At 36.9% G+C, this 20487-nt stretch overlaps 2 protein-coding genes and 1 non-coding gene across 4 annotated transcripts; all 3 read left to right on the forward strand.

Moving 5' to 3' along the window:
- The first annotated feature begins 252 nt into the window (after positions 1 to 252).
- LOC145225869 (TOX high mobility group box family member 4-like) lies at positions 253 to 13249 on the forward strand. Of its 2 annotated transcripts, XM_080092246.1 has the most exons (14): positions 257 to 834; positions 2331 to 2412; positions 4312 to 4385; positions 4834 to 4875; positions 4982 to 5079; positions 5166 to 5271; positions 5339 to 5419; positions 7448 to 7577; positions 10086 to 10366; positions 10424 to 10519; positions 11094 to 11171; positions 11314 to 11406; positions 12519 to 12667; positions 12821 to 13249. In XM_080092246.1, exons 1-14 carry the CDS (start codon positions 412 to 414, stop codon positions 12873 to 12875), a joined length of 1788 nt encoding a protein of 595 aa, XP_079948372.1. In that variant the 5' UTR covers positions 257 to 411; the 3' UTR covers positions 12876 to 13249. The 2 variants fall into 2 exon arrangements, with proteins under 2 accessions (XP_079948373.1, XP_079948372.1); XM_080092247.1 differs by lacking the exon at positions 11314 to 11406 and having other exon boundaries at positions 253 to 834.
- Positions 13250 to 16472: 3223 nt separating this feature from the next.
- On the forward strand, positions 16473 to 18637 carry LOC145237271 (uncharacterized). The gene is made up of 2 exons (XM_080100074.1): positions 16473 to 17051; positions 17121 to 18637. Exons 1-2 carry the CDS (start codon positions 16947 to 16949, stop codon positions 18570 to 18572), a joined length of 1557 nt encoding a protein of 518 aa, XP_079956200.1. The 5' UTR covers positions 16473 to 16946; the 3' UTR covers positions 18573 to 18637.
- Positions 18638 to 20069: 1432 nt separating this feature from the next.
- LOC145210934 (U4 spliceosomal RNA) lies at positions 20070 to 20210 on the forward strand. Its single transcript, XR_013856260.1, has one exon. It is a non-coding gene; the product is annotated as a U4 spliceosomal RNA (small nuclear RNA).
- The last annotated feature ends 277 nt before the right edge of the window (positions 20211 to 20487 follow it).

A 20487-nucleotide genomic window follows, 5' to 3' on the forward strand; every position in this document is an offset into this window, starting at 1 on the left:
CATTGTGTGAGATGAAAGGCAACGCAAACAATCTTATCTACGCCGCCATATGCTATCGCACACATTTGCCTTTTTTGCAAAAAAAAGTGTTGTCGAGAATTGAGCTCGACTCATACATCGACAGCTGCCAGTGTCGCGCGGTGTTTTTCTGTGTGGCGCATGTAAATTGGAAAGTCAGACATTGTAACTCTATCCAAGTAAGGCACATTTTGTCATTATGTTAGTAATATAGTTCGTAGCGGTTCTTATTTATGACAAATAGTTTGTGCAGGGATATATTTGCAGAAAAAAATAGGATCATTGCAAAACATTACATCCCCTCGTGCCGTTTTTTTTTTGATTTTCTGCAACGTATGTACAAGTACGGCAAGCATTTGTTGTTTTTATATAGCCTACTAAACAATCTATGTAATGAATGACGGTATTGAAAACTTCATGGGTTACTTAGATCAGCCTTGTGAATATTCTTTTGATGCTCCGGTGCAGAATCTGCCAACTCAAAAACAGTCTGGTTTGGATCAGAGAACTGGATACAATCGATCCAACTTTGGGAATATCCCGGCACGTTATCACCCATATAGCAGTGTTCCACGATATCAACAAACTAGTGGCAACTACCAATGTCCAACTAACTGCTACACAGTGCAGTCAACTTATTCATTGACCGAACCGTTAAGCTACGACAGATTTAGAAACACCAGCTTTACGATGGACAATACCTCGTTAGAGCCAAACTGTAGCTTTGGAAATTCTAACAACAACAATAACAGTGTTATAGGCGGATGCAGCTACAGTATGGGGACAGTACCGGTGCCAAGCAGTTTGTATGGACAGGTAAGGCGTCAACATAGGTAGTGAAATAACAACTATTAACGTTTTTAACGCCCGGGCTTAAAAATAATCCACTCCAAAATAATTTCAATGTGATTTTAATTGGATACTCTATATGGATCAATTTAAGTCGAATGCTAAAAAATGTGCAACCATTCGTCCTAAACGTTTATGGAAACACTTTTTTAGAAACAAACGACAACAATCCTAGCGTTCCAATCACGAATACTTATTTGCTCTCTAACTGATCAACACAAGTGTTTTGTGAAATCTGTTTAATGTGGTTGTTTTGACATACATTGTGACATATTTTGGTCCGAACAAAAAGATCAAAATACTTTGGTCGAAGTTGGTAGAAATCTAATTTATTTCCAAAAGGTGGCGCAACAAAGCATAGGCTTTTACTCAACAAATATTGCCAAGTCAACAAATATTGCCATAGTAAAAGCCTATGCTCCGGTGCGTCACCTTTTGGAATTTGTTTACAGGGGTTCGAACCCATGACGCTCGCGGGGGCGAATCCCGATCAGTTTTTTTTCTATGTCTGTATGTGGCTCAGTCGCGCAGGACCATTCGACTGAGTTCCTGCCTCCCCTTTTGGAAATTAGCAGGCCTGTCTGTGAGTTCTTGTGTTAGTAGCTCTACACCGAAGCTGGTACCAGTTTAATTATTATACCCACGAGTGGTCAGGAAAGAGCAATTGCAAATGGGAAAATCCCCTTCGTACATGAAACAATACATGTGTCGTGTTTTTGCACGTATATTTGGAGATTTAGATTACTTTAAAATGCGCAATCTACGGCCAGCAAAGTTTTATACAATGACCAGACTAAATGTTGCAAAAATACTGCAGATAGTATGTTTGAAAACAAATAGCATTTATCAAGTGGACTGGTAGTCTGGTTCTGTTCTGGCATGTGAATCTGTAGTTATGAAATGTATCGGTACATCCCACGTATTTTTGTGACCTTGCTATCAGAGATTCTCTTAAAACTGTAGTTTTCCAATTAGAAAGGACAGAACCCACTGCTTGTAAGGAATTTGAACCGACTTAAAATAACTGAATAGGATAAGAAAGTAGCAATTAATTTGTAGGCTTAGAATTTCTCAAATAACAGGAATTAAAATAGAAGATTCTAACACTTTATGTCCACAAATTTATTAGTGATTTTTTGTATCTTTTTTGGACACCTCAAGTGTAAATTTTGTTTAAACTTACTCCTTGGTTTTGCTTTTTTATATGTATTATTTTGTAAAAGGTTTTACAACTGTGTCGGTATCTAAATTAGTGCAAAGTACTTGCTTGCATGTAGTTACAAATTGTACATAAACTGATTTTTTAAGTATTTTTATTTTTTGTAGTTAATTGAGCATGTAAGAATTTTTATAAGCCCCCGGCCCAAAAAACCCTTTACATCAGATTTGTAATGCACAGGTGTGGTTGGTTAGTATTATATTAAACAAGTGTACTGATTACAAGATACTGCACTTCTGCTCAGGTCGAAACACAACATTCATCAGAAAGTTTGTACAACCAAAGCCACCCAGTAGTGTCATCAGCACTCTTATCCAATAGAAAAGGTTTGTAATCAGTTCAGTTTTTGTAAAACTCTGTTCTGATCAGTTTTATCTATTTTTTTGCTTTGTGTTGTACAGACAAATCAAGTTAATCACAAATCTATTTTTTCAAGCCTTTTGTTCAGACTTTCCAGAGTTCCTTATAACTGGCTGCTGTAAAACCAGTACTGATTGTTAATAGTTATAGCAAATTTATATTTCTCTTGCCAAAACAAGGTTGCTTAAATGTTATCCAAAGGAACAGAGATCATTTCACTTTCCAGAACATGTAAATCACACGCCCATAACTAGATTAACACCTACACTACAGCACAGAAGTTTGCATCATGCTTTTAAACTGTGGTTGGTATAGTGCAACCATTCATGTAAGTAAATGATGAACAACACAGGCGTTTTTGACACACACGTCACAGATACATGTGGAATATTGTTGTTGCTGTAATAAAGCCATCTCTTTCCGCTTGATCTATGCCATCTCTTTTGTAGTAAGATTTTTTCCTAAAGCAGTTGTTACATATTGCTTAGTCCGGTTTCTGAGAATTAAAAAATAATGAGAAGTCTAAATTTATTTGCTTTTGTGTACCTCACGCACATTCACAGTTATTTATAATAACCCCATTTCCCAACCAACCATTATACATGAAGTTGTTGGTTAAACATGGTACAACAAAGGCGGACATTGTTTTTTCCTGTTGTTAAAGTTAATATGGGTCCCTTTTCCTGAAGGGGACTCATTGTTTTTGTCTTTTTCAAAGAGACCCAAGAGAACCCAGCGGTTCACCCACAGTCCCATAAAACGTTAAATTAAAAAAAAACAAGTATACGAACCAAGAGTCGCATACTTTGTGAGTTAGTGCATTGTAAATGATTTTAAATGATTTTGAAACTTATAGTTGGATTACTTACTTTTTACCACTTAACCCTGAAATACTTGTTTTTAGGTTTACCAGTCTTTTAGGTCAGAAATGCAAGCCCTGCTGAAATTACTGAAAACAATTGTTTTAGGGTGTCCCTTGTTTGTTAATAAAAAAATTTAACCAATGTGTATAGTGCTTACCCTTTACAGTTCCGAATTTGTATCTCGCTCGCACTATAGCACAGAAGTTCCAACGGTATAATGTATAGTAGGAAATCAGTGTTGTTTACTGTAAAGGTCAAAAAACAAACTAGTCAAAAACAAACAAGTCTCTAAAAGCTGTAGGTATTGCAAAACACAGTTAAAAACTTTTTTTTGTCACAACATAAATTATTTTGACAAGTAAACTTACGTTAATAAATTAGGCAAAAGGTTGTTGTTGCACAACAAGAACTGCATGGTACCTAAATACGTGTCAAAATGTCATTCAGCTTTGGCATGTGGTATACTGTGAGAGTCTACTCAAGGTCAACAATATATGCATTGCTGGATGAAAAACAATTTCTTATAGCTTTGCTGTAAAATGACTTTTTAATTTGTCAGTGTCCATAACACCACAAGTTTTTTTTGAAAATATTTTAACTGTATTGAAACTGGCCTTAAGCAGCAACATCTAGAACAAAGCTAGACATTTAATTCATAAGAGGGTTGGGGGCATTTTTCCAGTTTTTTTACTAGCTTTGTAAATATATAACACTATAATGATGCAAAAAGAGTATTGACAAAACTTTATTGTCTAGTTGTCTTAAAAATCTGAACATATTCACATTATATTATTACCGTTACTAATTTGCATATATATGTGTGTGGGCACCAATTGGTCTTTGCTTGCAAAAACAATCATGTTAGTAGGTGAAATGGTATAAATATTAAAATATTAGGTAAGATATAAAATATACATAAAATTGCAAAATATAGGAAATCCACTCTTCTAATTGTTGTTTAGTGTTGGTTTGATTTTGATTTAATTTGTTTCTCCTTTTTAGAATATTCTGTGAATCAAAGGTTTTCAAACTACCCCACCTTCACTTCCAACAGGTCAAGATTATTTCAAACAATGGTACTTACTTAGTTTGTGGATATGTAATAATTTCATGGAAAAATCTTGCAAAAACCTGTGTGCTATGTTGAATGTTTTTGTTTTCCATTGGCTAAAAAAATCATTCAAAAGTTATCAAAATGTTTTGTTTACAAATTTGCCTACCACACTTGTACATCAGATTTAATCTGTTGTTAAAAGGGGGCAAAGAAGGATTTGTGGTTATGTGCTAGGGGTGCCATGGAAACCAGGTTGCATTTGTCAATGACCTCAATATGTGAATAGAATATATGTTTTCACCAGGCAAATTGGAAGTTTTTAAAGCCTGCTGGATTTCATAGCCGAGATAGACAACAGCTAATATGTTAGATGCCATTTTAAATGTATTGTGAATCACATTTAGTATGTATATATGTGATAATTAGCTTTATGCATGACAATGTACTCTGTGATTGTTGTTTTTATCCAGGAAATTGATTCTGCTTCAAGTCCTGAGCAGGATTATTCAGAGGTAAAATTTCTTGAATCTATCTTGACTTGTTTGGTGTTTGATGACAAAATCTAATGTTAAAAAAAATATGCTGACATTAAAAAAATAGTAAACCCTACTTTAAAAGGTTGATGCTGGTGGTAAAAAGAGAGGACCCAAAAAAAGGAAGAAAAAGGGTGCAAACGAACCACAGAAACCAGTTTCTGCCTATGCCTTATTTTTCAGGTTACAACTCGGTCTTTTAATTTTTGCATTTGTTACAGTTTTTAGTTAGTGGTTAGGATTTTCTTATTGAGAATTTTCTATTTCAGAGACACCCAAGCTGCTATAAAGGCTGAAAATCCAAACGCTACATTCGGAGAGATTTCAAAGATTGTTGCTTCAATGTGGGATAGCTTAAGTGAAGAAGCAAAGCAGGTATCTGTCTATGTCAGTCATTGAATTAAAGCAACATCAAAAGTTTATGTTATTATTTGCTATTTAGGTTTACAAACAAAAAACGGAATCAGCCAAACGAGATTACCTGAAGCAGCTTGCTGCATACAGAGCAAACTTAGTTTCGAGGGTAAGTAGCAGTTGTTAACAATCAGTGGCGTATCCCCCTCCCCCCCCCCCCCCCCCCCCCCCCCTTTTCAACAAGTTGTGCGTAAATTACGTAGGCCCAAATCGTACCGTTTACCGCTGCGTGATCATAGGGAGTCATTATCTCAAAGACGCGAGCCTTCAATCTCTTGTATTCACTTGATATCTAAGCTAACAATCGCAAAGTTACGTTCCCGCTAGGATGCTGGCTGCAATTTCTTGCTAAGTGTCAACTGCACTAAATGCAACATATCCAACTGTTTTTGCATTTGAATATTGTAAAATGAGTAAAAAATGGTTGAAAACGTTTAATGTTGTATTGTTTTGATCCGCCAAACACGTATTAGGGTAATTTGTTACTTGCCAGGCACAATTTATGCTTTCTGCAGTTACCAACTTTGGTGCATTCGTGACATTGTGCAACTTAACAGTAGGATTGCCGCTTCAGCAAGGGATTTAGTCCTTCAGAAATTGGCCCCTGTTTTTTTAAGCGATGATTTTGATTACCTGACAGTCACGCTTATTTTGCAGCTACAGTTTTGCTGAGTAAGCTAGATAGCAGCTGCGAAATCAGAAAACTACAAAGCTTTCACTAAAATTAACTGTTCTTCCTGTCACTTGGACAGGTAGAGAAACCGCCAAAGTCGAAAGTTAGGCCAGGTTTCAGTCTTGTAATTTCGGGCCTGCTTGCAATTTTAGAAAAAGTTATTTGCCGCTTAATGCGTCGTTTTGAACCAGAAATCGAAATAGGCAACAGGACAATTTAGTGGCAGTTTGACGTGTGAATTAGGTATTCAGTCTTATGCGGTCTAGGACATTTGTGTGGCAAATTTTCCAAAATTTTCCACATCTAATGATGTCATTAGGGAAATTCACCCCAAAAAATGTTGGTCCCCCCCTTTAAAAAACTCTGGATACGCCACTGTTAACAATCAAACTGTTTTCATCCATTTTCTGTTTTTTAATCCTTAGTTTTTGTGTCTTATGCAGGTTTGTTTATATGTTTTGGTCAAGAATAAGTTGTTGAAACTTATTCAAAATTTCACCCATGATCGATAGGCTGTGCCCAAAAACTTAAGCTGTGCCCAAATATAGTTTGACCTTAATGGCCCTGTATTTAACACAAGCCCTGCAACAAAACCAAAATGTGTATGCCAGGTCTAATGGAAGACTTGAGGTGCTTCCAACATTAGCTGGCTGGTTTATAATCAAGATGTTGCACTAGGGGAGTACAGTTGGTAACAACAATTAAGGGTCCCCTTCCCTAAAGCATATTGTTTATGTACATTTTTTTTCTTTTGATCAAAAAATGTGATTTAGTCCAATTCAAAGTAATCATTTTGTAGATAGGTATCAGTTAAAAATATGTGTCAAAACACTTTTGTGCCATTACAAGACACTTTGTTCCCGACGCAAACGGGTAAGTTTGTGGTTGGATGGAAATGGCTTCAGGTAAAAGCATGAAAGTGGTCAGGGTTCGTTTTTTAGTCCGTCATGCATTTTTTTCAGTGCTGCTATATTTTGCTTGCCGAAACATGTGTATTGCAAATGTCAGACCAAGATAGGGACTCAGTGTCAAATGTATATTCGTTGGAAAAATAAGAAAATGAATATGTTGTAAATCATAGAACATACCATCCATATAAATAGCAAATATATGAGAAAGTCACCTTTCTATTTTTGTTTTTAATCTGTTTTGGTAGATTGTGAAAGCATGCACCTACCAAGCTGCACCTAACATGGCAATTGTGATTCAATGAATAATCTTAGAGCAAGAATTCATGCCATATGACTAGACTGTATGGAAAAAATGTCGGGGGTACGCATTTGAAATGTTTACTCCGGGCTTATGGAAAATAAGTCTACTTGTTTTTGCAAGAAGTGTTTGACAACACTTTGCAAAACTGTCCAAGCCCATTTAAAAAGCTTAAATTTTAGTGAAACAATAACCCCCATGATGGTCTAATAGTTTTTCATTTAGTATTCAAAATGATAGTGTATATATTTTCAGGGTGGTTTGGATGCTGATGAAGATGAAAGTCAACCTTTATCTTTGCTCAAGATAAAAATGTCAGACAGTAATCATTCTGTATTGCCACCATTACCAAAATTACAGATGGCTCCCAACAGTAGCAAGAAAGGTCAGTTAGTACATTTGAAACTGGTATATATTCATATTATTATGGGTCTCCCCTGAAGTGGTCACATTGTTTTTGTCCTTTTTTTTGTCTAACGCTGGTTTGTAACGCTCATTTGGTCAAGAAAGAATGCTTAAAATTTTGGACAGGTGTTAGCCCCCAAAACGTATTTTTGTAAAAACGGCTGTACCGACTTAAGTACTCAATCTAGGAGTTATAAGCTTTGTTGGTTGGTGCAATGTAAAGTATTCTAAGGTTTTTTCTAACTTTTTATTAGATTCACCCATTTTTCACACCTTAAACCCCGAAATGTTTTAGTTTTAGGCCAGAAATACACGCCCCAATGTGCTGAAATTTTAGACAATTGTTTGCAGTAGGTTACTCGTTCAGTATTTAAAATTTTGCCTTAATTGACCAAAGGGTTACCTTTGCAACCCATAATATATATACACTGTGAGGCAGACAGAAGTCCCAAGAAAGTAATTCACTGGTTTACGATTAGGGCGGTTTAATGCAGAGCGGGACTGTTCAGCTTGACGTCCGGACAGATGTTTTACGAGACAGTCTTTTCGGTGATTAGAACTCAGCTAAATTTGCACAGCAATGCCATGTTTTATTAAGTTATCACGCTGATTCTCAGTTTTGGCAAAGGTTTCACACCTAAGACATGATTTAATTTAATAAATGTGCTTCGGTTTTGCAAGAATTGTGATCCATGACATCATGAAATAAGCAAACTTGGTAGTTTCAAATAATTGTGTTGCAAAAAGGCTAAATGCAGTTCTAATAGAATCAAATTTGCTAAAAAAGTTAATTCATCTAAACATAAACCACACAAACAATGTTAAACTAAACACAATTAATCAGTCTTCTTCTGCTTCATAAACCATTTACAATATTTCTTTCCATCAAATCCTTCTGGGAAAAGACCAGTGTGGCACAAACTGATCGGTTGTATCTAAAAACAAACAGATGAGTAAACATTTGTCCAACTGTTTGTAAATGTGTACTTTGGCAGAAATTGTACTTGTACAATAAAAAAATACCTTCATTTGCAGTGTTTCCAAGATAGGTAACACAATGTTTTACAGCATCATCCAGTTTTTAGGGTAATGACCTAGCCTGAACCTCTTTTTACTGGTGTTCCATGTTTTCCTGTTAAAAGCAATTGTAAAGTTTTTAGAAATAAAAGAGAACAATGTTTGCTTTTCTTTTTTTGTTTATATTTTATAAACTCTTAAACACAAACTTGGCTGTGTTTACATTTTCACCTGCGCATGTACAAGGCAATGTCAGTTTTATAATTATATTCCTACAAAGTTTCCAAAATGCATAACCAAACTTACCACATAAAAGTTTACTTTTCAAAATTATTTTCTTCCAGGCATTTTCAACCATGTCTTTCGGGTAGGCTTGAACACATACAATATAATTTAACAATTCCTGATTGCTGTACATTGATATAACCATGCTGAATAGTGAATGCAAGTCTTATTTTGCTGAACTGTAGGGCTACTTCAGAACAATGAAATGGTTTCGTGGGAGCACAAAAACGAATACGAACTAGAGCCGCGGGATACGAAACATTCATTAAACATGAACAAAGGCTGTCAGGGAAGTTAACGGGTGCATGCCCCCAAAAGCAACTGTGCACAATTAATGTGCGATGGTTGATATTCAAGTGCCTGCCATCATTGCAAGAGAGGACATTCAAATTGGCATTTCGGTTTTCTCGACTTAAAAAAATAGAACTACATATATATTTCCTGCCCTAAAATCACTATACATTACACACATGACATACATTTCGCCCAGCAGATAAAGTTCCTGAACATCAGAAGTTCACATTTCAAAAATGCGCTGGCTTGCCGGCGTGAGCTAAATCAAATTTATTTAGCCAGCGCTCGACAAAACGCGAGCGTGGTTTCAAGCTCCGCGCCACCTTGTGGGCGAATTCTCACGCTTTGCAGCCGAGTCCAAAGCGTACGCCCGCGCGCCGGCGTTTTACGCTGGCTATAAAAGAACAAACCAACTATGCGCTGGCGCGCGATCGTGTGTGTGGATCTAGCCTTAGACAGCTTGTACAATTGGCTTGTTATAGGTGTCGATTGCTGTGTTTTACTTTATTTTTCCACAATTTACCCCTTCGTTCCTATAAAAATGAACATTAAATAGGACAAACTTCCAACAATGTCTGGGTTGAACCAGATTTATATACGTTGTACTTTTAATAGCATGATTGTTTATTCCCAGTACTTATCACTGTGTTTTACCTTACAACACCAAACTTACTGATGGTTATCTCCTGAAATGCGTTGTTTTTAACTTTGCATGTGTGGGGGACCCATGAGTTTCTGCCTGCAGAAACAACTAAGGTTATAAAAGACCGTGGATAATATGGGACTCATATAAATAAGTAGGGGATATATTAATGTTTTAAAATAGGTTATGGTGTATATGCAATGACAAAGCGTGCTAAGCCACCCTTCTAGTTTGTTATTTGTTTTACAGACTGGTCATCTTCATTACCCAATGTTCCAGAAACTAACCTATCATCTATACCTGATGATATGCAGTTGGGGGAGGGCAGGGCACCCTCTCCATCCCTTGTTTCTGTTTCGTTTAGTGCACCCAATGGCAATTCAACTCAAACAGTACAAGTGTCACCAGGTTCACAGGCCCTTGTACCACCTCCAATACAGCTAAGGAATATTGTTCCCAAAGCTAACTCTCCTGTTGCTTTTTTACCAAGTAAACCAGGACAAGTAATAAAAGTTTTGCCAGCTAGCCAGGTAAAATACACTAGCACTTCAATTTTGGCAACATACATATAACATCAAACTTTTTAGGCTGCATCAATTGCCAACTCCCAGTCGGGGAGAACTCGAATAATTAAGATGGCTGATATGCTGCGACCTGTTGTTTCCCAGGCATCAGGTTCTGAGGTACTTGTTTCTTTCAATAATGTTTTGAATATGCTGGATAAATATAAACATCTTTTGAGACCCTAATATTATTACCATAATGTACCTTTGCTAGCACTCAGTTACATCTGTTTTAAAGTCCTTGTGAGTGATGTAAGCAACAAAAAATTCAACATATTAATATTGTCACAAACAATGCATATTGACCTGCAAGTTGATGGTTGGTATAATATTTAGGGCTATGCCTGCTGCAATCCATTATTTGATTGTATGCTGAAAGTACCAGGGTGTGGACCACCCTGACCTAATTTATTTGCTAGAGCCACATGCTGTTGTTTACTAACCATCCACTAATACCAGTCTTCTGGGTTCAGCCAAAACTTCAACCTTGTAGCCAGGGTGCATTACTAATTAGGTGCTTACAATAGCAATAAAAATATACATAAGCAATAGTTATGCGCAAATACTAAATACAATACAGTACTTGTTTGTAAACTCCAACTGAAAAAATTTGATCTGTGAAGAAACTTTTTTCACTCATTAAAACATTTCTACTGCCATTGTTTTCCCCATTTTGTTTTTTCTTTATTTGTAGGTATGTTCTCCAACCCAAAGTGTTCAGCCCATTCTACAAATGTTGGCACAAGAAAATGAAGTGGAACAATCTAATTTGGTAACTTGAAATAAATTTAACACAGTTATACTTTACCTCAGAGTTTAGATAGAAACACATTTAAGCCAAACATGTTGCATAACAAAACAAATTTAATTTTTTCAGCTAAACAATTTCTAACTGAGAACCATTTATCTTGCAGTCAGCATCGAGTGAACGAATTCATTTTCAACCAAACAATGCCTTAAGTAGAATAGAATGTATTGATTTGACTAACACCCCAGCACCAATATTGGTAAATATACATCCCCTTCTTTGCAACTTCCTATATATTTTGCATGCTGCCAGTTACCACAATTATAAAATGTATTGCGACATATTGGCCTTTTAAGTACAACTGAACATGTGTTACTAGTGGTTATGAACTGCTACTGTTGCACCTAACAGTTAGGAGGTGTTAACAGCCTTACAACAAAGTATGATTTTTGCTGCACCAACATCTTTGGTCATCAAATTCTTAACATTGACTTAAAGTTTGCATCTAGTTTGGTTAGTTTGGTTGTAGGATTCTGAAAATACCTGCTGACACTCTAAAACAGGTATAAAATTGTAAATAATATCAAAGTTAATTTTACAAAATTATGTATAAAATTGAGACAGTTTATAAAAATGGTTTGATGTTGTGTTTGTAACATTCCTTAAACAATGCCTAAAAAAATTGGATAGTTTGTGCCAAAAACATGAATAATTTAGCAGTTTATTTGTCAATTTGTTTATTTATCAATTTGCCACAAAAACCTTTTATTTGCTTAGTTAAAAAATGCTTAATTACCAACCTTGCATGTTGCAGATATTTGCAGATACAAACAAGCTAACAAAAACATTAACAGTGTATGTGCCATGGCAATGTGTGTAAGCCACTGTTAAAGTTCCCAGAAGTTCATCAACTTGGACAAAATATTTCCAATATGTAGACATAGCAAAATTGTGTGTGTGCTTTGCATCAATATAACTAAGTTTGCGCAACCTTTAAAATAAAATGTTTACTATATTTACATGGACTTGATTTAAAAGTTAGTGCATGTGCTGGCTTAACTTAGGCTCCCAAAGGTGAAAAGTTTTAAACAACATACTCTACAAAGTGCACATTCCAGCAGTCTGATTTTTTTGTTTTTGTTTTAATCTTGTTCTTTTTATCTATGCAGCATAAAAATTCTGTTTATGTAAAAATGAGGGGGCAGGAGTTTGGGGTAAACTCCAAGACATGCTCATAGCTGTGTTAGTTTGTCCTACAAAATTAAAATTGATCTTCACATATAAATACTGTTCCAATTAAACTTACATCTGTGTTGGGACTCATTTAACTTTTTAAAGCTACAAAAATAGGATTTACTGTGTTTTTTTTAGGAGAGTCAGGAATTTGAGCCTGTAACCAACAAGTTTGAGGATGCTACAGTTCAATACTGCATTAGGGAGGGTTGCAATAATGTTGCTGTTGCAGATCCTCATTGGAATAAAGAATATTGTTCCAACGAGTGTGTTGTAAACCATTGCAGGTGTGAACTAAACTGCCATGTTGTTTGTAATATAGTTGCTTTAATTTCTTATATTAGGACACAAACAACTGTAGAATCAAATCCTCATTCCTACTATATTATGCAAAAAATGGGTTCTGTCAATCCTTTTATCAATTAAAATTTGTTCTTTAGAGATGTGTTTGATGCTTGGACATCTGCTCGTAAAGTCAGTGCATCGGTCAATTGAATACAATGGAAACAACCTGGTGGAAAAATTATTGTTGAACAATTTGCAAAGCTTCATGAAAAACATGTGAAACAGGAAGAAAGTGGATTACTAAAAGTTGCTAATGCTTAGTTTGCTGTTTTAATTGAATTCCACAGCATATTACAATTGTGAAACACAGACCAGTTTATGCATTTTAGTTACGTTTAAGTGGCAACAACAATGATTAACTCACACTTTAACACCAACAACTTTTTGCTGTTTTAATTTCCAGTATAGCATGAAAACTTTGCATGCAAATACAAACAGCAATTGTAAGTTGTCATGTGGAAACATTTTGAGTTTAAGTTCGATTGTTGATGATTATGCGCCTAAATTAAAAACTTTCTGTCACATGCGAAAATTTGAAGAAAGGGTGAACCACTTTGCTCCAACCCAGTGACACTGAAATGTTGTGAATTCTAATTTTTTTCTCGGCAAATTGTATTTTCCCGCGCAAGAAGCTTGAGCGCTATTGCTCCAGCCCAGTTGAATCTGATTGGTTGAACTAAAACGAGTCGAAAAATCAAATAGGAAGTGATTTAACTGACCTGAAAAACAGATAGCCCGAAAGCAGACTCGTAAGCCGACATCCCTGAGAAAGACATTTGGTTGATAAACCTCTGAATACTTGCAAGGTTACAAACCGCGCACATAACAGTAAACAATTAAAAAAAAATCGTCATCAAAGTTCCAATAATAAGTGTTAGGCCCAGCCTACAGGAATTAAAAGTTTTTCTGGAATCCATTATTATCCGTAAAGACGTTGTTTGTTCCCAGTAGTTTTCAGCATGTTTGCAACTAGAAAGGTGGCTTTCTAATATACTTCCATTTTATATCCTATTTACTATACATCCGCCTGTCTCGTAAAACGTCTGTCCGGACGTCAAGCTGAGCATTCCCGCTCTGCATTCACCCGCCTTAGTCGTAAACCAGTGATTTACTCCCTTCAGAGTTGAGACTTCTATCTGACTGACAGTGTACACAGATTATGGGCTGTAAAAGTAATTATTTGGCTGATTAAGGCAAAACTTTTAATACTAAACGAATAACTTACTGCAAACATTAGTTTAACATTTCAACAAATTAGGACTTGCATTTTTGGCCTAAAACTTATTGTTTTGTGGTTTAAGGGGTGAATCCAATAAAAAGTTACAAAATTCTTTAGAATACCTTACATTGCACCAACCAACAAAGCAAGAAACTCTGAGATTATGTACTTTAGTCAATACACCCGTTTTTTTTTCAAAAAAATACGTTTCGGGGGCCTGTGGGTGAACCGCTGGGTCATTCGGGGTCAAACTTCAGGAGGATCAAATTTGGATTAATAACTAACATCTGTCCAAATTTGAAGCACTCTTTCTTGGCCAAACGCACATAACAAACCAGCGTTAGACAGAAACGAATATTTTGGGGTTTAAGGGGTGAAAATGGGTAAATCTTTTTTTAAGGTACAAAATTCTTTAAAATATCTTACATTGCACCAAAAAACCAAGCATAAAACTCCTAGCTCATGTAATTTAGTCAATATACCCGTTTTTCTTTAAAAAAGACAGAAAAACGAAAAAAAGTGTTAGACAGAAAAACGAAAAAAAAATACGGACAAAAACAATATCATATGTCCCTTTCATGGAAGGGGGCTCATAATGATAAAATAAAACCGATTGGCTACTGTTTCGGGGGCGTTTTGACAGAAAACACTTTGGACTTTTTAAGGGAGTGGAGGTTTCGATTGTCTACAATGGCACGCGCAGACTTAAGTTTTATTTGAAAAGAATGTCATTTGATTCCCATAGTAGAGTTAAAGACTTTTAAGTACAGCTTTTCTCAAGGGATGGTATTTGGTGCTATATAGACACAAGTCCTGTTCCCCTTTTTTGTTGCTTTTCTGGGCGAACCGATGCACATTGTTTTATTTTGTCGTAGAGCGCCTTTGATGTTTTACACACTTGAAATATTTCTAGGCATTCATTAATTAGGTTTCAATTGTTATTAGAAAGTTCATTCGGGTGGCAAGGCAGAAATGATTTAAAAAATAATAAACTCACTGTTATTCGGACTACATTTGTATTTATCTGCCAATTGATCGTATTTATAATACTCATCCTGGTAGGTATAATATGATATGAATTAGGTAAATTGGACTAATCGAATATTCCCGCATCGATGAGAGGGCCCCATGCAAACTGGAATAATTTGGTTTTAAAAGCTTGTGTAAAAATATATATGGCAAGGTTATTGGCAAGATATAAACTTTGTTAATTAGCGTTGGAATTACAAGGCTTCTAAAAATACACATGCGTCCCAAAACAAACTCCGAGACGACCATGTTTGAGATCGCGCTGATTCTATCATTCATAGGCCTATTTCAAAAATTTAGAGAAAGCAATGGTTGCCTTTTGGGCGTATAAAGAATGCAAGGATTTTTTTCCATATTTGCCCTACACTCAAAAATTTCCCAAAACATATTAAGTATAGCCTACACGAAATACTCGATCAAAATCAGTTTGGTTGCCGCTAAGGAAAATTAATGTTTTATCCACACTTTTAAATTTCGTTTTTCTGTTTTATTCCTTTCAATGCATCTTGGCGCAAGACATTCGATGCAAAATAAAACAATGTTGGTGATAATGGACCGTCTTGTCTAACTTCATGTTTTGATTCTAAACTTTTTGGTTCAAAAGTTGTTGCTTGTTATTCTGCATGTTGGTCGGCATAGTAGCAACATTTTATCCAGCTTTTTCATTTGTTCCCCAACCCAAACGCGTCTTTTGCATATGTCTTAAAAAACGCGCTTAAAGGGCCCCGGCAGCGACGATGTGACTTTTTCTACATTTTAGCTATTTAGAATTGCCATACTTCGGGGATTCCGTATGACTCATTTTTTTTGTCCTATGATTTGTCGTTTTCGAGATATTCAATCAAAGAATGAGCTCTCGAGCGACACCTTGGTTTAAAATGCAGCAGCGATTGTTACGTCACCTCGTACCAACTTCTAACAATGTCGTTGGCCAGCTGTTGTTTTTGTTGCTTGTTTTAGCTTTGATGCGTACATTATTTACTGTTTACAACGGATAGAACCAACGTAATTTTTTAGTTGACAGTTAAGCATTAACTAACAACTGTTGGCTTAAAGATGTAGGGGAGACCGGGGATACTTCGGACGCGGGGATACTTCGGACCGGGTATACGACGTCACAGTAGCGCATTGTGATATCATTTTTAACAAATCTTCATGCTTCCATTACAAAGCAGCATACTGTTTGGGAGCATGCGTAGTTCAACCGATTAGTAAAATTAAAAGAAGTTAGTTTAACAGAAATATCTACTTTTTAAATTTTTTGTTGTAAGGATATAGTTTTGTTGCTGGAAGCCGAAAGTAATTCTTTTGTGGTGGAAGTCGTAGTTTAGAAGCAACACTCCAATAAACAAACGTTGATTTTGAGCAGGAGGTAAACAGGCGGCCATGTTTTTGCTTTTTTATGTCGCCACGTGTCTGGGGATACGTCAGACAACGTGTCCGACGCATCCCCGGTTGAAGTAAGTGTATTATATTGATTATATTGTATGCTCACAATAGTTTCAGATCATAAAAAATATGGTAAGAACGTTTAAAAGAAAGACGACAGGAGAGTATGCTTCAAGCGACCAAATGAAAAAAGCTGTTTTGGCAGTTATTGAAGATGGATACTCGTACAGATAGAGTGCCATTGAGCACGGAGTTAATCGCTCAACCCTATCAGATTACGTCCGACGACATAAAAAATGTGGTGCATTGGCCTCATATTCTCCTAATTTTAAACAGAAAAAGATTTTTAGCGAAGAGCAGGAAAAGTCGTTGGCGGATTACTTGCTAAACTGTTCAAAAATGTTTTATGGTTTGACTCCAAAAGCGACTCGCCGATTGGCACAAGAATACGCCATCAGCAATGGCGTAAAAGTCCCAGAGTCCTGGGTGACAAACCAGACAGCAGGAGAAGATTGGCTTTCAGGCTTTTTGAGAAAAATCACAACTTGAGCATAAGAAAGCCTGAAGCCACGTCTTTGGCTCGGATGACTAGTTTTAATAGATCAAATGTCGAAAAGTTTCAGACCAATTTGCGCGAACTTTATGGAAGATATCATTTTACGCCGGCGGAAATTTTTAACATTGATGAGGTACTTTTTTTGGTTTTTTTAAAATGTGTTACCTATAGTAGGGGATTCTAAGTGTACCCTTGCATTTAGACTGGAGTTACGACTGTCACCAAACTTCCAAAAGTTGTTGGTCAACGTGGGGCAAGCGAAGTTGGCCAGGCAACGTCCAGGGAGAGAGGAGAACTGATGACCCAGGTTGGCATTATTGGCGCGAGCGGCGTTGCACTGCCTCCAGTCTGGGTTTTTCCAAGAGTGAGACAAAACAGAGCACGCATGCTCTGTGGACTTGCAAGTGGACCTTTGGCGTTGGCACATAAATCAGGATGGATGACATCCGAAAATTTTATTCATGTTTTGACGTTTTTCGTCCAGTTCACAAGATGCTCGCAGGAAAAGAAGGTATTGCTCATAATGGATAATCATGAATCACACTTAAGTGTCGAAGGCGTTAAATACGCCAAAGATAATGGGATTGTACTCCTGATGCTACCTCCACACACCTCTAACAAGCTGCAACCACTTGATAAAACGATTTTTGGTCCGTTTAAAACCTTTGTCAGCCAAGGTATTGATGATTGGATGATTGCCCACCCAGGTCAAGTCATTTCTATATATGATCTTCCGAAAATCTGCATACAATCATGGGATAGAGCCGCGACCCCAGTAAATATTAAGTCTGGATTTCTGTCCACCGGCATTTGTCCTTTCGACCAGAATTTTTTTTCGGACGACGATTTCTTAAGCTCGTTTGTTTCCGATCGTCCTGATCCGGAAAGTTGTGCTGAAGCGGTAGAGAGTGGTCTGTTACGAGGTACTTCCCTTCCACATACAGAAGCGTCCACTTCACGTTCTAAACCAGACGAAGAGAGTAGCAATGGAAACACTGTGCCCGGGCATTCCAACATCCCGTGTTCAGTCCATGTCTCGCCAGAATGTGTCAGACCATATCCCAAAGCTCAACCACGAAAGAAAAGGTCAGAAAAAGGAAGAAAAAGAGGCCGATCATTTATCGCTACCGACACGCCAGAAAAAAAGCTATTAGAAGAGAAGGAAAAACAAAGGCAAATAAAAAAAGTCACGGTTCAAAACAAGAAAACATCGCGGCGAGCAAAACGAAAAATTTTGGAGGAAATTTCTTCCAGTGATGAAGCTTTCACCCCTGAAAAATCTTTATCAACGGATGAAGTTTGTAGTGAAAAAGATATTTCCACACCCACGCTAAAAGAAAAAGCTGATGTGGGAGACTTCGTACTAGTAAAATATGATGCACATGGCAAGAAATCAGTCTTTTATGTAGGCAAGGTTGTCGACTTTGAAGACTCCGATGGAGAGGAAAATGAAAAAGATCTCGACATAAAATTTTACAGAAAGAACCCCATAGCTGTGAATTCATTCGTTGAACCTCTAGTGGAAGACATCCACGCCGTGGAAAGTTACCGGGTTGCCATGGTTCTGCCAAATCCCGTATCAGTCGGGGGATCCAAAAGGCAAATGGGTGCCCTAAGATTTCCCATCAACCTTTCCTGTTTTAATATGCGCTAAAGTACCAGCTTAACCTAGTGGACTTGTACATCAGATGATTCGTTATTATTTCGTTTGTCGTTTTTACCAAATGTGTCGAATAAAACAAAAAACGTAATCTGTCCGAGGTGACCCCGGCCATGTCCGATGTTACCCCGGTACCGGGGCAACATTGGACACTTGAGAGCCTTAGGAATTTGACCTTTTACATGCATTTCTAGTTTGCTTTGGCAAGCGAAACTCCTACCCTTTTTCGGCAAAGGATCACCCTTTACAACAAACTAACATTTAAATTCATGTGACCCATATAAAAAAATATATTAGCAATTTTCAAAAAAACGTCCGAACCATCCCCGGTCTCCCCTAGATGTTTTGTTGTTTACAAAAGGTATTTTTACCGTACCGTATACACTAGTCTCCACTCTCCACACTAGAACAAAAATACTGACTATTTTAACCATGAGCTCAAGTGAATGAGAAGAAGATAGTTATGCTCTTGTGGATTAAGGACCTATTGTAGACTATTCGTTTGAACCACAGTACCAAGAGAATGAACTAAGCGTGGACGAACCACAGTCAGCCAGCCTTCAAATGCAAATGGAGCATACAAATTGGTAACAGGCTTGCCTTGCTGAGCTAAGTTTAGTTTTAACAGTATTATTGTAGGTGTTTATGTACAAACTGTGTGATAATGGGGGAGAGAAATCGTGCGTTTGTTGCCATGAAATTAGTAAAGTGCAACAGCAATTAGCCAAATTCAACAAATATTCTGAGTCGAATCTGCTTTGTATAACTCCCCATCCTGGGTTTGTATCCATTTGTCTCAATGCGTGTGCATTAGAAACAGCATATGATCGATTTAAACGTCAATTCGGAAGCTATGATAGGGGTAACACCCGTCACGAGTAAGTTTTACTGTATACTAACTGAAGCACATGCAATCAGCAACTGCTATATATTTAGGCGTTACAGATATACAGCCTACAGAAAATTTGTTGTATGGTGCTGGGGAAGACTTGGAAAAAAACATCAGGGTTACATTGCCAGCATGCGTCGTAATCAAAGTTTGCCGTACTTTTTCTTCTGACGAGTATGCTGGATTCAAGGGTCCGAAACTTGTATGATTTCGGTCAAAACTACATGCATAACGAGGCGTTGTAGTGTCATTTGTTTTTATTAATACAAAAAAATCTCTGTAGGTCGTGTATCTGTTTCCTCTCGAATCGCAACCATACACAGAAGTTTCTGTGTTCTGTGACAGAACACATTGCAGGCATTTTTGCACACTTGAGTCTACAAATAAGAAGAATTAACACCAAAATACTTTAACTCACTAACGTTATTGGCGTCGCTGAACGTTAACAAATAACAACCACCGACGACAAACACGCTCCAAAGTTCCAAACCAAGTTGGTACGAGGTGACGTCACGTGACGTTTGGACAATGTGACAAAATATCCGCAAGGTGTCAGTGTTATGAGATTTTAAACGTAAATATTTGACTAATAATAAAATAAAAGCTTTGCGCAGAGGCGATATCGTAGTCAATGAGGATTTTCCGAGACGGGATTATTGCTAGTTGAAAACTATACCCAATACCCCGCCCTGTCGACGTGCAAAACCGTCGGCTGTGGCAATTTCTGAAGAGTTTTACGGAACTCTTATAAAAAATAATAATAATAATAATAATAAAATAAAAAAATAAATTATATATTAATAAAATAATTTTCCGTGCCCCCCTTTGTTTTGTGTTGTACAATTTCATTCAAACTATACTTTTTAATTCCTGTCGAACCTCACCCTCTTTCCCTAACACGGGTGGTTACTCCCGTTCCCTCCCCAGTCGTGTTTACCAACACAACGTTGCGCATTTTCCGGCTTGGTGACTGTTTTTAGTGCTATTGTGTCGCTATGTTTGTAAAACCGTTGGTTGGAC

The sequence above is a fragment of the Phallusia mammillata genome, chromosome 1 (genome assembly GCF_965637545.1).
Source record: "Phallusia mammillata chromosome 1, kaPhaMamm4.hap1.1, whole genome shotgun sequence".
NCBI lineage: Eukaryota > Metazoa > Chordata > Ascidiacea > Phlebobranchia > Ascidiidae > Phallusia > Phallusia mammillata.

Excerpts from the sequence above, each read along its gene's own strand:
- LOC145225869 (XM_080092246.1), top strand. The coding sequence starts at position 412 with ATGAATGACGGTATTGAAAACTTCATGGGTTACTTAGATCAGCCTTGT. Across the intron at positions 4,386-4,833 it reads CAAGATTATTTCAAACAATG|GAAATTGATTCTGCTTCAAG; the intron begins GTACTTACTTAG and ends GTTTTTATCCAG. Across the intron at positions 10,367-10,423 it reads AAGTTTTGCCAGCTAGCCAG|GCTGCATCAATTGCCAACTC; the intron begins GTAAAATACACT and ends CAAACTTTTTAG.
- LOC145237271 (XM_080100074.1), top strand. The coding sequence starts at position 16,947 with ATGACTAGTTTTAATAGATCAAATGTCGAAAAGTTTCAGACCAATTTG. Across the intron at positions 17,052-17,120 it reads AAATTTTTAACATTGATGAG|ACTGGAGTTACGACTGTCAC; the intron begins GTACTTTTTTTG and ends CCTTGCATTTAG.